This window comes from Epinephelus moara, chromosome 24, assembly GCF_006386435.1.
Source record: "Epinephelus moara isolate mb chromosome 24, YSFRI_EMoa_1.0, whole genome shotgun sequence".
In the NCBI taxonomy this organism is placed as follows: Eukaryota; Metazoa; Chordata; class Actinopteri; order Perciformes; family Serranidae; genus Epinephelus; species Epinephelus moara.
In genome coordinates this window covers 24,555,744-24,571,665 of record NC_065529.1, presented here as the reverse complement: position 1 = coordinate 24,571,665, position 15,922 = coordinate 24,555,744, and the positions used below count along the sequence as shown (strand labels likewise).

General features: G+C 41.6%; 1 protein-coding gene across 2 annotated transcripts; it reads right to left on the bottom strand.

The window, feature by feature from the left end:
• Positions 1-859: 859 nt before the first annotated feature.
• On the bottom strand, positions 860-15,669 carry smarcc2 (SWI/SNF related, matrix associated, actin dependent regulator of chromatin, subfamily c, member 2). Of its 2 annotated transcripts, none has more exons than XM_050037895.1 (26): positions 15,540-15,669; positions 14,051-14,170; positions 13,875-13,960; positions 13,654-13,735; positions 12,991-13,083; positions 12,783-12,852; positions 12,607-12,676; positions 11,496-11,571; positions 9,958-10,202; positions 9,708-9,832; positions 9,529-9,582; positions 8,599-8,636; positions 8,374-8,504; positions 7,804-7,875; positions 7,554-7,667; positions 7,245-7,398; positions 6,971-7,087; positions 6,812-6,874; positions 6,450-6,708; positions 6,134-6,295; positions 5,974-6,035; positions 5,763-5,883; positions 5,515-5,678; positions 5,280-5,414; positions 4,810-5,182; positions 860-3,046 (listed from the first exon to the last, which is right to left on the bottom strand). In XM_050037895.1, exons 1-26 carry the CDS (start codon positions 15,648-15,650, stop codon positions 2,982-2,984), a joined length of 3,162 nt encoding a protein of 1,053 aa, XP_049893852.1. In that variant the 5' UTR covers positions 15,651-15,669; the 3' UTR covers positions 860-2,981. The 2 variants fall into 2 exon arrangements, with proteins under 2 accessions (XP_049893852.1, XP_049893853.1); XM_050037896.1 differs by having other exon boundaries at positions 13,654-13,729.
• Positions 15,670-15,922: the final 253 nt, after the last annotated feature.

Here is a 15,922-nt window from a genome sequence, read left to right as displayed (position 1 = left end):
TCACCAGCAGTTGGAAACTGGTTAGTATGTGTGAACTTTGCATGATTCTGAGCACCTACAGGACTTTGATTCAGTCGTAAGCTTTGTTATACTATGTGACAGTGAGCCAGCATTCACATTATAAGGGCCATCAACTCAATCATTAACTTATTTATCTGTTTTTCCTGCTGTGACATGTCAAACATGTCCTCTGTGGATTAAGACCTGTTGTCTGTAAACATTTATTAGCAAAAAATAAGAGTCTTGAATTCTACAGTTGGTTGTCAATGGAGAGATTTCATATCAACATCAGTTGTGTGATACATCCTTAATTCTCTTCTTCAGCATCCTGATTAACCTGCAAAGTAGTTTATTAACTTGTACATTTACCTCCTTATATGTGGTCTTATCTGTGTTAACTTCCAGCCTCCCTCTGCTCCCTTCTGTGTGTCAGCTCTGGTAGTTACCAGCTACGCTCCTCTAGGTGGTTGCTTTTTAATGAACCCAGGGGTTTTAACAGATCTGAGGAAAAGTTCCTTCTCCTACTCTGCACCTTGGACATGGAACAATCTTCAAAAAAATCTAAAATTAGAAACACTTACATCCATTGATGAATTTAAGGGTATCATAGAGAATGTAGTGACAGAGACATATGCTTGTTTTTCTCGAGAGGCCACTAAGTCTGAAAAGTTGTTGTTTTATTGTGGATTTTTGTTGTATTTGTTCCATTTTAATATGTTTTGATTGGCTGCTACCTTGGCAAGGTCTCTCTTGTAAAAGAGACTTTCAATCTCAATGGGACTTCCTGGGAAAATAAAGGTAAAATAGGTAAAGAGTCTGTGAGGTTACAGACAAAAAACACACCACTCCACACAGCGACTTCCTCTTCACATCTTTATTTTTTCCCCAACATTTTGTAATTAAAACCTGAACCTCTTTTGCTTTGCCTTCTTTCTTTTAATACAAACTGCCAGAGTAACTGTCAGCACGAATGTGATGATTTACGGAGGAAAAATTGATTTCTACTGTATAATAATCAATGCAATTGCTGCTACCTTCAGCATAGTGAAAAACATACAGAAACTTAACATACACTTATTTCATACCACAAAATCCACATAATGTAGTTATAACACAGATAAAAGAAGTCCATTTATGCTCACGGCTGTGGTGAGGTCTGCAATACTGGCTTGACGGACATCAACTGTAAAGTTTCACCATCTGACTGGACTATATTTCATGACACTGACGTGATGTGTCGTGTGCGGAACGAAGCATGTTATTTTTTTGAGTTTCGTCAAACTCTGTGACACACGACAAATGGCACTGGAAATAAAACTGAACGGTAATGTGGTTTACAGATCTTAATGGCATGCGTTCACATACACACATGCGCACAGTCACATCTCAAGACAGGCCCGGCAGACCTGCCTGATCCATACACAACAGTGGAGAGGGTAAATATAGGCTACAAAGGTAATAATATACAGGTACAATGTCGACATATCAAAGAAAGAAGATGGAAAAAACGGACAGTAAAAAATATAAAAATCGATAGGATAAAAAGTGAGGATATTGTTGCAGATATTAAGGACACAATTCTCCATTGTCAGCTGTTTAAGGTGCGAGCTCCCTTGTTTTTTTTTGACAGCATTCACATTTCTTCCACGTCTAACTTGAAATGCACCAGCAAAAAAACAAGCTGCTTAAAAAAAAAAAAAAAAATCAATCCTTTTCACTTCCCAAGCAACCACAATAAAACTCACTGAATAAATGTGAGATAAACATGACTATAAAAACATTTTGGTTTAGCAATCAACACAAAGTCATATTATGAATAAAACACTTAAGCGGTCGCTGATAGAATTATTATTCCCAGACTTTCAGATAAAACTACATTCCTCACAAAAACTACAACCTGGATGCTCTGAGTTCATCCAGATGTGAAAAACATGAAGTTCCTCGCCGACATGTTTTTCCTCTAAGTGCTGTCAAAAGGAGGGACATTATTGAGAAATAATAAAAGAGAGGTCTTTTCAGGATCTCATGCTGTCAGTACTTTCAAATATTATCATTACAGGGCAACACGAGGGTGTGTTTGTAACAGGAAATCCAGTTTACAGTACATTGTCTCAAACTGCATCCAAACCAACTTAATTTCAAACCGGCTTCTGATTTGTTTTCATTCATTACAGACATTTCTCCAGAGAGAGATGTTCGTTTTAGACATGTGACCTTCAGGCCAGACCCTGTAGAGTGACCGTTTGTCCATGTAATACAAATAAAAATAAAGGAAAAAAGTAACATTCCCAATCAAGTTTCCAAAACTTTCAGCGTGAAAAAGCATTTAAGACAACAAAAGGTCGATATATAAGTGCTAAAGTTCAATTTCATGGATGCTTCAAGTCTTTTGATGAGACCTTGGGAAACATGTCAAAAGTGCATTTTGTCTTACATATATTTTAATTAGTACCTACAGTATGAGGGGGGGACTCTGGAGAGACTGTGAAGCACAAGACTCCACGAGCTGTGACAAACTGCTGCAGCGAATATATGCAACAATTTCCGAAACACTAAAAACACAAGATGAGTCTTTTCTCTTCTTCTCGTCGAACGGCAGCATGTTGGTGAGACCCTCTCAGTTCACCACGTCTCTGGTGTTTAGCTGAAAACTATGAAGTGAGATGTTGCAGTCTGATCGACCGCACGCAGGATGAACAGCTTCTGTTTGAAGGAACATTTTTCTTCATAGGCAGATTCAATTTAAAAGGGACTTCTTTTTTCAACAGTCAGAGTAGAGCTGGTTTGATTTAGACGTAATCGTTATTTCTTTCTCGCGTCAATTGTCCTGTTGGAAAAAACAAACAAACAAACAAACAAAAAGAGCTGAACATGTAAAATGAGTTCTCTTCCTTCGGTTTATGACTTCTTCATTTCAGATGATACAGGCAGGATTCAGAGTGGTCAGAGTCATTCGGATTCTCAGGCAATGAAATTTTCTCTCACTGTGGAGGTGGGACTGGAGCTGAGGGGTGGAGTGTGTCCCCGGGAAGAGGGGCGTTGGGCTCTGTGAGTGGGGGGGGACAAGGAAACACAACTGTGTTCACATTATATTAACAACTTCTTGACACATCTCTATAAAATGTTCTCCTTGCTTTGGGTGCTCAAGTAAAATTTCTGTTAACAGGACAAATAGTTCAAATAAAGCTCATAATATCCTCAAGAATTTCGTCTCTTACATGGGACTAAGGGGCACCCACCCACATAATATTCCTTTAATTATTTGATAATGGAAAGAAAAAAACAGCAGACAAATATATGTAATTAATGTATGACGTGTTAAAAAAAACTCTGCTAAAGTTGATTAAACTAATGGATTTGTTGACTGTCAGAAAATGAATCAACCATTTTGATAATGTCTTACTAGTAGTTCCCAACTGGTGTGTCACGGTCCAAAAGTGGGTCACGGGTCCATTCTGAATGGACCGCATGTGACTCACAAGTGTGACAAGTTTGTGAAAAACACACTTTATTTATAAGTACAGTGAATATCCAACACAGAGCTTTTATTTTGAAGTGCCGTTTCCTGCTGAAGAGTGAGTGAATAACAGACAGCTACTTAACAGAGACAGCAAACTAGCTCAACAACATGGTCAAGTTTGACGCTACATATTTTAATCTGTGTGGACCTCAAACTAATGACAATAGACAAATCTGGACCCAGTGGCTGGACCAGCACTTCAAAATAAATGCTCTGTGGCTGGACCAGTTGGCAACCAGTGCCTTAAACGATTAAGTCATTTCTAAAACAAATTTTCTCATTCAAGCTTCTCATATTTGAGGTTTTCCCACTTTTCCTCATTTTTATATCCCTGTACCTTGAAGATATAGATAAAACAAGCTTTTTAAAGATGCCAGTTTGGGATATTTCACCATTTTCTGATACATTTGTAATTGCAAAAATAACTAATAGATTAACTGAGAATGAAAATAACTGCAAATATTGCAATGTTGCACAGCGTTTTTATAGTTCAGCTTAGTTTTTATTGTTTAAAAATGTGCAGTTTTAGTTTATTTTTTATTAGTTTGATTAATTTGATTCATTTTCTTTTATTTTTTTCTATGATATGGGGAGTATCTGTCATGGGCAAGATTTAAGAAGTCCAGAATAGGTGTTACAACACAAACGCTGTGTGAAGGCAGTTGACTCACAGTCTAAATAGACGTATGCACCAATGCCTCTTCATGCTCACTGTGTTGGTAAATTTAAACAAAATGGCAAAGACTAAAACTAAAGACATTTCCTGTATATTTTCATTTTATTTTACTGAGTTTTGTAAGAAAACAATATCATTTCAATTCGTTTTTTCTCTAAAGTCTAGTTTTTCATTTTTATTCCATTCACTTAAATGCGTTTTCACACCTAGTTTTAGTTTTTAGTTTAGTGTTAGTTAGTTAATTATAAAAACTCTGATCCTGCACTGAAACTAATTTCTGCTTTCTATCAACATAAACTGGAATATTGGTCTTCACTTGTATCTTTTCATTAATATGTAATTGCATATAAAGTTGCAGCACTGTGTACATTTCACAACTATCATGAAACCTTGGAAACCACATATGAGATATTCAACTCTCAATTTGCTAATTATTAAGGTAGTGACTTGAGCTGTTTTATAATGGCTGTCAAAAAAATTCATTGTTCATTAGGAAAGCCTGAGAATTATGTACCTGCAGTAAGAAGCACACTGTCCATCTGCTTATTTGGTTGTCTACAACATTCATCAGACAGTCTATTAAAGCCTATTAAAGCTTTAAATTAGAGCTCACCGTGGAGTACAGGAGTAGTGCTGGAGCTGGAGCTGGAGTGGGCTGCTGGGGTGGCGCCTGGAGGGCAGGGCGGCGAGGTGTGAGCGCCCTGAGAAGGTTGGGACTCAGGGGCTGGGGCAGAAGCTGAGGCTGGGGGCGCGGGGCTGGGGGCCGGCTGTGGCGCTGGTGTGCTGGGAGCTTGTTGACTTGCAGTCGGGCCCTGGGGCGGCGGGGCTGAGGCGGCCTGGTTGGCATGAGGGCCCCCGGCCTGGCTGTGCTGCTGGTGCTGGATCTGCTGGAAGTGCTGCTGGCGGGCCCTCATCTCGGCGTATTTCAACTGCTCCATGTGGAAGGACTGACGGTCAGCCAGCAGCTGCTGACGCTGGTACTCCAACTACACACACACACAAAATAAAAAGTTAAAGGTATTGTATTGCAGTTAGGTTGACTACTGTCTTCATATACTACACATCCCAGAATCCTTCACTCACAGCCTCCCTCTCTCTGTCCATGATGGTTTCCAGTTCTTCAAAGTGTCGCAGTTTAATCTCCAGCTTCTTCATTTGGGTCTCCACCAGCAGAGCAACAAGAGATTTGATCTTCCTCTCTTCCACTGCAGCCAGGTGCTACGCAGGAAGTGAAGGAGAAACTTAGATTCGAGAAAATGTAAAAAAAAAAGGTGATGAAGGGTGCAGCGAGTCGAGACCTGGTGATAATTAACTTTACCTTGGCTTTAACAGCAGCAGCGGCGAGCGCAGACGCAGCAGCAGTGGCCAGATTTCCCTCTCCCACATCCCGCTCCACCTTCGCCTTCCTCTCTCCTTCACTCTCTGCTTCTCTTTGTCCTTCCTCTGTTCCCTCTTTTCCATCCTTCTCCTTCTCCCCGTCGCCTGCGAGAAAAGAAAAGGTTCATTTTTTTCACCTGTGGCAACAACACTGTATTTCCTGTATCTGACTGAGGTGCATTTTCGTACCCATCTCGGACTCTGTTTTGTCTGCATCCCTCTCTCCTTCTTGGTCTCTTCCTCTTTCTTCTTCCTTCTTCCCATTCTCTGTCTGCTTCTCCTCTTCCTCAGTCGCTCCATCTTTGCTGTCCTGTACAGGAAAGCAAACACAGCACAATGAGCTTTGCAGCAAATCACTCGCAAATCAGAAACATTATATTATGTTGAACACGCGTCATACCTTGGCTTCCCTCTTCTCTTCGCCTGATTGGCTGTCACTCTTGCTTTCATCACTGCTTTCATCTGGAGAGAAGACAAGTCACTTTATCTTTTTCTGTCCAAAGTGTGAAGGTTTTTTTTCTTGTTATTATGCATGCTGTATGTGTGTGTGTCCATCCTACCAGGTCTCTCTCCCTCCTCCAGGCCAGTGCCTGCGATGCCACTACCCTCCAGGCCATACAGCGGGTCCTGTCGGCCACTGACCCTCGCTGCCTCCTCCACCCGCCGTACATGAGCCTCGACAAGCGCTGCAGGAACCTCCTCCTTCATACGAGAAAACTCCTCTGAGAGGAGCAAACAAAGATCAAGGTTATTGATGTAAAGCAAAATACAGGTTTGGGGATGACTAATGAGTGATTAATAATGACCAGAAGGATTTCAATTCAAATTTATGATTAAAACATTTAATTATTCAAGTCAAAATAAGTTCCTTCTCACCCAGAGCAGATTTGGCCGCAGCTGAGGCCACTCGTGGGTCGACGACAGAGGCGAGGAAGGCCACTGTGCTCATGACGGGGTTTCCTGCCTGACTGAAAGGTACCGGCTGGTAGGCCAGTGGTCCCAAAGATGAAGAGTGGTCCTCCAAGTAAGGGTCTTCAATGGGCAGCCGCAGGAAGTGCAGGATGCACTCGTCCTGTGTACGGCTGCCCACATGTTCTGAAACCTTGTTCCAGTCGTCCTTGTACATCTCCAACCCCTGACGGAAGTGAGGGCGACATTTACATCCGCATTTCTACGTTCTTATTTTCACATTTACAACAGGAATTATCTGATCAACTGATATTAAAGATAATTTGTACCTCAAGTAGTAGTAGTGTTTCTTGTTCTGTCCACTCCCTCATAGAGCTTGCTGTACTCTTGCTCTGTGCACAAATATCACCAACACTTTGTTAATATGTCACGTCAATGTAAATCACAGCAAAAGCATCATCCTGTCATGCATCCTCTTAGCCTTGTACCTTTGTAGAGCCAGTCTTCTTGCTGTACATGTCAGTCCGCAGCCCAAAGTTTTGCAGATCTGCTGGTTTCTCCTTCACTTTATCTGGGAAGGACATCATCTGCTGGGTGGCAGGGGTCTGCAGATACACAGTGACAGGGGGACACATTGAAAATAACCCAGAATGTGTGTGGATGTGTGTGTGTGTGTGTGTGTGTGTGTGTGTGTGTGTGTGTTTGAGTGTATGTTCATGTGTGTGTGTGTGTGTGTGTGTGTGTGTTTGAGTGTATGTTCACCTGGGCCGTCTTGGGCTGCAGGGGCACCAGACTGGAGGGAGTGTCTGCTAGGACGTGGAAGTGAGAGGTCGGTGGGGGACCCATGGGTGTGGGTCTGCTCTCGGAGTCCACCTGGTAGTTAATCAGGCCCCACTGCTCCAGGAAGGCGTGGACTCTGCAGCAGAAGAAGAAGAAGCACGGTGTATACCACACTGACAGCAGCTGGAATAAGGAAAGTGACTGCGTAGATAATAAGTGTTGTGTATTGACAAAAATCTGGCAGTTAAACTCTGGATTGAGTAGAAAAATTTAAATGTAGTCTCCACCTACCTCATGATTGCACACACGTCTCCTGCCAGGTTCCTGCGACAGGCGGTGGACGTCAGATACTCCTGAGGGTTGAGCCGGTAGGTGTCGATCATGAAGTTCCTGTACGCCAGGTAACTGAAAGAAGAAGATGCAAAGAAAAGTGAGATACTTCAACTAAGACCTGATGTTGTACCAGGTGTATTTACTTTTTACATTTGTGTCAGTGTAATAAAAAAACTGATATTGTTTTGTGTGCAGATCAAATACTCACATCTCTGGTGTTTTGGATTTGTTTTTCCCATTGAAAAACTCGGGCAGGGCTCTGCGCTCGATGGCATGAACACTGGGGGGAAACAATTATGACTATGTGAGTACTCACAGCTGAAATTCATCTGAATGACTCACTTTGGGCTTTTTGAGTCACGTCTCATGCTCTCTAAGGCTGAGACTACTGGTTTTCATCTCAACTAAATTCAGACCAAATGATTTTACAAGGGTTGCAACTAACGATTATTTTCACTGTCGATTTATCTGTCAGTTATTTCTTGATTCATCAATGAGTTGTTCAGTCTATAAAATGGTAGAAAAAGTCAGTCAGTGTTTCCAAAGCCCAACATGACGTCCCCAAATGTCTTATTTTGTCCACAACCCAAAGACATTGAGTTTATTGTCATAGAGTAAATAAAAAAACATCAATATTCAAATTTAAGAAGCTGGAATCGGCAAAATTACTCCAATCGTTTAGCTCTAGATTTCACCCCCACGGTCTCAGTTTTTTCATACTTTTCAAGTGTCTGAATCTATAAATACATGGCAGACATCTGTAAATTCAGTTACCTACCTGTTGTAGTCGAACCAGGCAGCATAGCTCGGAATGATAATGTGATGAGTCTGCTCGGTCACGTTGTCCTCGTGAAGGTCCGAGCTTTTCACTGGTTCACCCTTCACGCTCGGAGAGCCTTCCTCCTCCTCCTGTTTAAACACGAGTACACGCACTCATGAAGATACGCATGTTTACTGTCCTCACTGTCCCCATGTTTTCTTGCACTCTTACAAACTGCCTTACCTTGCCTGTTGTTTCCATGGACTCATCCTCTTGCTCATCTGCTCAAATCACAAAAGAACGCAAAGTGAATATAAAATGGAAGAGCAGGTAACACTGTCAGAAAATTAGTTTTCAGTGAGAACACACTGAATACAAAATTAAGTGTCACTAGATTAACAACAAGGATGAACAGAGAATTTATTTGCAGTTGGGAGTGTGTATTTTTCCTCCATGTTGGGAGTGACAACAGTCATGTGAAAAAAAAGTGCTTTTATATGAAAAATAACAAACAGAACCACAATTAAGTAATACATTAATGACCCAAACCTGATATCATTAACAAGTCAGAGAAGATTACTCTTGATTTCCCAGTGTTTACATGCATCAACACAGATCATGTTTCTCTTCTGCTCGTCGAAAGACGATTGTGCAGTCTACATTTATGTCTGTGCTTGATTACGCTTATAATTTTTCTATATGCACGATTCTCCCTCCACCTTAAAGCCTCAGTGTATCACAGTGCTTCATCACAGGTGATACATCTGTCACTCACCGTTGCTTCTGATATGAAAAGTTGGGGTGGCTCTCCTTAATAAACACAAGGGAGGAGCATTGCATGTTGTTTATTTATAAAGCTTTACTGCAAAAACTGCCTGGTTACCTCTGCTCTCTGACTGCATTTGAATACAGAGAGACATCTTAACATTAGTTACAGAATGAGCTCCAAAAACATAGTTTTATTTAAGTTATTCTCTTATTCCCCCTGAACTTTTTAAAAGGTTGTACACATGTACTTTAAATCACAATATTGTGTGCAGGTGTGTGCATGTGTTATTTTTGTGTACAGGTCTCTCTTGAAAAAGAAATTCCGATCTCAAAAGGGGCCATTTTCTTGTGAAAGTAGGGACTAGTGGCCATGTTGGAGGCAACACATAAAAACTTTCTGCTCACCCATATCTGTTCCTCCCTTGACTGGAGTTGAATCAGAGTCCTTCTTGGTGTTATCTGCAAAGAGGCAGTATGATGTCAGCCAGTAACAGACTACTTTAAAGTCTTGAAGGTGACAACTGAGTTTAACTTTAATGGTCATATACGCTTATTTTTTTTGTATATTCTAAACAAATGTGTACTTGTCTTAGGTGGGTTTCCCTCTTCAGATGCTGGAACAGGTGACGCTTCATCCAAGTCTTTACTAAGATCCTCCTGTTCCTCCTCCCTTTGGCCCCGTTTAGACTTGGTGTACGGGGTCGTTGGCCTGTCCACACACACAAAATGGACGTTATTTAACGAAACTGCACAATGTCTCTGACACAGCTCATTCTTCATTCTTTAAAAGCAAATGAGTGTGACATCATTGCATAAAGACGTCTGGTCACTGACCCTTTTTTGGTATTCTTCTTCTTGCTCTCCTGAGGCGGAGGGGTCGGGGAGGGCGACGGCGACCTCTTCCTCTTCTTGGCACTGCCAGGCTTCTTGTCCCTCCGCTCGTCAGGCGTGGTCACCTCATCTGTCAGGGTCTTGGCTGAGATCCTCTTCCTTTTAGGGCAGCCCTCTCCCACTTCATAGTCCTCCTCATTCATCCACTCATTATATTGGTCCAGGTCTAAAATCCACTTGGCATGAACCTGTGAACAGAGATCATACGCTGTATAACCAATACTGAAATATGCCTGAGTGAAATGTCACCAACTTATTCCACAGTTCAACCAGGCAGTGTTGCACATTTTCTTAGCTACATCTTCTAGAAATCAGCAACAGTCAATTTCAACATGCCACAATTTAGAAATGTCTAGAAATTAAATTAAAAATTCTTTATGTGGATCCACAGCAGAGGTACCTAAGAACATTAGTGGGGGTGTTTTCTGGATCCTATGTTGGTTTTGTGGCTGAAAATCTACTGTTGGGCAAATAAAGCTGGCTTAAAAAGAAAATAAATCTGTTAATCTTCAAAGGAAGTTTTCATTTTTTTTCATGTCAAAACATTTCTAAGATTTAAATACAGTATGCCAGCACACTACAGGAGCAGTCGCTGATTGAAGACAAATGCAATTAATCTTGATTACGTCACTCTGAAGTTGTGGTCTAGAGAAAACATAACCACTGTAGGTAAACAGAAACAGGGTTCTCGATAGCAACCTAACCGAGTGTGCTGATTTTTGTGTGAATACAGCTCCAAACATTTGGACGCTTCACTGCTCCTACTATCATGTCCTAGTGAGCACTGAACGCCTTGAGCGAGTGATGCTCTGAATACACAATAGGAGCTTCCGACAGGGCTTTGAATTTATGGTTCAGCCAAGTGCCAGAGTAAGCTTTGTTGCTCCAAGTGCCAATTTGCCACAGCACCTCATTCTTGGATGTTTTGCACAGAGAGTGAGAGTGCTGCTGCCAAGCCAGGGAGCTATCATCTCTGTGTACACAGTCCCCTGACAGGTTTGTGTAATGACGAAGAGGCTGAGACACATAAAATTAACTTCCATCATTAAAGACTCAAGACTTCCATTTTAAATTACAGCCCATGTAAAGACGTTTTCCAAAAATCATGCACATAAAATGGAGCACAGGCATCTATAATTTCCCATCTGATGTAACCATGCATCATGCACTCAAAAACAAAGTAAATGTGATTTATTTAAATATGTCACTCATTCTAAGTGTCACTTAGGCTCAATAAAGATCAGGAACAATCAGATACAACACATACACTGTATATATATGATGTAGTTGAATAGTGTGAAATATGTTAAATTAAACTGGGGGAGATGTAAGCAGATATTAAAAAGGGATTTGTTGAAAATGTTAGATAGAAGAAAGCATAAAGGACACAGATTATTTTTAAAAAATGGGAATGGGTGACAAAACAAAAAGAGAGACAATAAGGGGAAAAAACAAAGAATAAGTCAGTAGAAATGAAATACCTTTCGGGGCTTTTCTGGGCTGGGAGGATCCTCCACAGCAGCCTCGATCTCACTGGCTGGGATCCAGGTGTCATAACTAAGGTCAAAGGTCAAGGCAGGGGAGAGATCACAAGTTGGGGCTTGCAAAAACACCTCAAGTATACAAATGTGTAACTTAAAGGGATAGTTTGAATTTTTTGAAGTGGGGTTGTATTGGGTACTTATCCATAGTCAGTGTATTACATACAGTAGATGTCAGTTGGCATTGTACTGCTGAGGAGGAGTCAGCAACTAAATGTATTTGAACTATATTAAAAAATCAATGTCAGTTTAAGTGAATGCTATAATGACAGCATTTTCACTGCTTTACCTCTCTGTCAGACAGCCCATTCTGACAGGAAGTCATTGACAGCTTCAGTTCCCCATCTATGCTCTTGTTAAAGCCACCAGACTCCATTGACAACAGCAGTAATTTTAGCTCACTGAACATGGAAGCTGCTGGTCTATTACTGCTTCAATCACTTAGTTAGTTTGTATTGTGTGACTTAAGTGAATCCAAATGAACCCTTTAAAATGCCAAAATCACACAGTTACATAAATAAAGTAACTGATCAAGGCAGTGGTAGACCAGCAGCTCCTGTATGTTATATCATTGTTTTTCTCAATGGAATCTGGCTTTAAAGAGAATGAGAAAAGGCCCTCACTTCCTGCTGGAAATTGCTCTCTGTCATTAAGGTAAAGCACTGAAACTATTCTAAATAAAGCGTACACTTAAACTGATTTTTCTGAGGTGACACTTGTTTTTTAGGGCGGCTAAAATACATTTTGTTGCTGACACCTCCACAGCAGTAGATTGCTTAGCTTCCATGTCACACTCAACTCTGCTTCTCCAAACCGGGGCCACTGTATGTTATATACTGTCTGTGGATAAGCACCTCACACAATCCCACTTAAAAACATCTGCACTATCCCTTTAAGCTTGTAGAGTTTAGTCAAAGTAAAACAAGATTAGCAGATTCCCTCTACACTGAGGGAACTGTGTTATAATTCCACAATACGATGAGGAAACAGTTTACAGTTAGGTGTAAAATGTTGGTGTTGGTGTTGATATCTCTGTAAACTCAGCACCAACCTGTCAGGAAAATATCCCCAGTGGAGCAGCACTTGCTTATCTCTCTTCATCACGGGACGCACCCACTCCTCTGGACAGAGAAGAGAAAAGGACATCAGCACAAAGCCAGTCCAAGCAGCAGAATTCACAATGACAAAAAAATAACCTGTGCTTAGACACAAAGTGTGAAGCCTCACCTTCCTCTAAGCTGGTGGGAATAGGAACGACAACATGGGAGCTGGAGGCCTTGTCCTCAGTTACTGAGCCCTGCAACAGATAAAGTCACAAGGAAATATGAGTTAAGCTTACAGCGCACAATGTCTTTCATACAGACTAACGGCCTCACATGTAGGCCAGTTTTCTGTCTGTAATACTGAGACTTAAAAGGCAGAGCAAAAAACACACCTGATGCCTTTTGATGATGTCTTTCAGTTTCCCCAGCAGTTTTGGCTCTATGTCGGAGCTCAGGTAGATGACCGGTCTGCTCAGGCAGTTGTTCTGAAATGACGAAATGTAGTGTGAATGAGTGAATAGGCAGAAAAAAATGTCTATAAATCTATATTTTTAATAATCTCAGTTAAAACAAGAACTCTGTGTGTCTGTGTTGTTGAGCACTTCAGATGAGGAGAGCTGGATGATCTTGTAGTGTAACTGCAGGACCGATTAAGTAGGATTACTGTTCAAGTCACATGACTGTGTGCCCTTCATTATTTCTATCTAAAGCTCAGGCAGCCTGATTCTGAGACTCTTCACAAATATGATGTAATAATCATAGGAGACGTGCAACCTCTCCAACAGAGTGTTTTCTTTGCATTCATTTAGCTCTGGTGCCTGCGGCAGAAAACAAACAACAGAAATTTGTCTCCTGCTGGAGCTCACTGTTGATCTGTTAGAAACAAAAAATGTAATTACGGCATGTTGTGGGAATGTTGTAGAGGCTTTCTTTGATACAGTAATATAAATAAACACTCACAGAATTAGAGCTTAAAGCATTTATAACTGCATTCTGGCTGTCCAGGTAATGTGTGTTGCAATCATACATAGAGAAAAGCTCTGAGGCAAACTCACCTGCACTAAGGACTTCTCGATCGTCATGAACATCTCCACATTTCGGTCCATCCTCGACGGATTCTGGAAGTCAAACCTGCGCCTACCAGGAAATTAGTCTGGAGTTACACATGAAACAGCAACATAGCCAAAATACAACTCGGATCACTAAGATAACACAATATAATATTTGAGTTTGTACGTTTAGCGAACATGTATATCAGCTAGAAAGAAAGTCCTACCATCCTTGGTCACTCTTGAACTTGTAGGCAGCAGCCAGGATGTGGCAGAGAGCCCCTCCTGACTTGAAGTCCAGGAAACACTTCATCTGCAGACACAAGACAAAACAGTTTCTAAATGCCCTAGTGGGGTAACGTAATGTGCATGCGTGCACATGACAGAGATAAAGAAGATGTACCGGCAGCTTGGTGAGCGGAGGGTTGCTGACATGTCGACCGAACACCTCCTCCTGGAACTGGAGCAGCTGGACCACCAGGCTGGACAAAGACTTGTTGGTGGGGGGTTCGGCTTGGATGTACTGAAAGGACAACCACACAGAGACGGTCAGAGACACATAAACATAAACAACAGTGTGTTGATTTAAGGGACTGCTTGTTATTTATGAGAGGGGAGGAGGTGGTGCGAAAAGGGGGAGGCATGTTAAATAATTTCTTAAGCACTGGGAAGGGACTTGTGTTTTTTATTTTGGCTTTAAAGAAGGGGCATACAAATTTTAATGGCTGTATTTTGTATTAATTTTACCGCAGATTTTTAAAGAAAACATGCCCACCAAATGCTCCAACTACACCATTTATTGTAGCCAGAAACTGTAAAATCATAAATTGTCTTTGGATTTTCAAATTTACATCATCCTTGAACACATTACGTGGGTCAAACAAAAAAATAATATTCAGATCTCGGGTTAAAATGGTGATATTTCATCAAAATCACGTTATCCATGTACACCTACAATTTGCTAAAAATAAACAGTTTGCATTGACTAACCAGCACGCATGACAAGAGCAAAAAACCACGGCTTGTTTTAACTACAGGATTTTGTATCTAAATTTCAACTTTCACACATCAAAGGGTACGTTTTTAAAATCTAACAACTGATTTATGGTGGAGGCAGGGTCACCCATTTTCCCCAGGTCAGTCAGGGAGGCGTTAGGAAAAACTATCTGTAGCCTCAGGTTCAGGGAAGGTCAAAAACAGCAACAAAACGAAGTCACCACTCAGCCATCTCCCCCGTCCTCTGATAAGTACAGAACAGTCCCTAAGTGCTGTGTGTGGTCACATATGTCTAAAAGTGGAGGGAGAATTGCTGTATGCTTTATTATTCAGAGTAAGTTAATCATTCAGCCTGGTAATATCTGATATGGAGGTTAACTGGTAAATATGGCTTATTAGTCTTCATTATTAGCGTGTTTCTTAAAGAATTAATGCAGTTTTTCGGGGTAATCAATGGGTCTACACAGCGGCACACGGCTCAGCATTATTCCAGACGGCCCAGGGCTTCAGTCAGCGCGGCGCGCCACAGAGCCAACATCTGGATCTGAGCTGCATTACCGTTAGCCGATTAGCTAACTAGCTAGCTAGCTGGCTGCCCGGCCGGCTAAAGTCACCCCTTTTGCAAAAAATCCTCCCCGCAGGACTGATTGTGTGCTGCTTCTGCATCGGGTTAGCGACAATACCATCTGGGGACACCGCCATTCGCGGCTGCATGTGTTGCAGCTGTTGGCTCAGCATCCTTTTGTATCCCGGCTCGAGTGAATCAAACAGCTGGACGTTCAGCAGCACCCTCCCTCCTCTCTTTGTCACTGCCTCTGCCCAATAGGTAACTGCCCACGTTTCAGGGTGAAATATGTGAGCTTAGTGTGTATGGATACAAAGCATGCGGTCAGTACCTTTTTGTAATTCTTTCCCAGCCAGACGCGGACATTATCAAACTGAGAAACGGTATCAGACGCTTCGAAATATTTTACATTCGGGCCGCCGTCTTTCTTCCGCACCGCCATCTTTGACTGCAGACAACTAGTCGACGTCGCCTGCCACCCGGCGGCCAGAGTCCAGTACTGCAACTGCTGTGTAGCTGTAATAACAGGCAGTGTACAGCAGGGGGAGCAGTCATACAGAGAACCATTAAATACTACATGATGTGTGTGTGAGAGAGAGGCAGCTGCATGCACTAGGGCTGGAGGAAGTGTTAAGTTATTTACTTAAAAACAAAACCAATCAAATTCTAAAAATACATGAATGAAACTCCTGCATTCAAAAACGTGTTAGCAAC

What these genes read in the sequence shown, in the direction of transcription:
- smarcc2 (XM_050037895.1), bottom strand. Translation starts at nt 15,650, where the DNA reads ATGGCGGTGCGGAAGAAAGACGGCGGCCCGAATGTAAAATATTTCGAA. An exon ending in CTGCTGCTGTTAAAGCCAAG is followed by an intron (nt 5,415 to 5,514) that starts GTAAAGTTAATT and finishes CTTCCTGCGTAG; the next exon opens with CACCTGGCTGCAGTGGAAGA. An exon ending in CACTACTCCTGTACTCCACG is followed by an intron (nt 3,047 to 4,809) that starts GTGAGCTCTAAT and finishes CCCCACTCACAG; the next exon opens with AGCCCAACGCCCCTCTTCCC.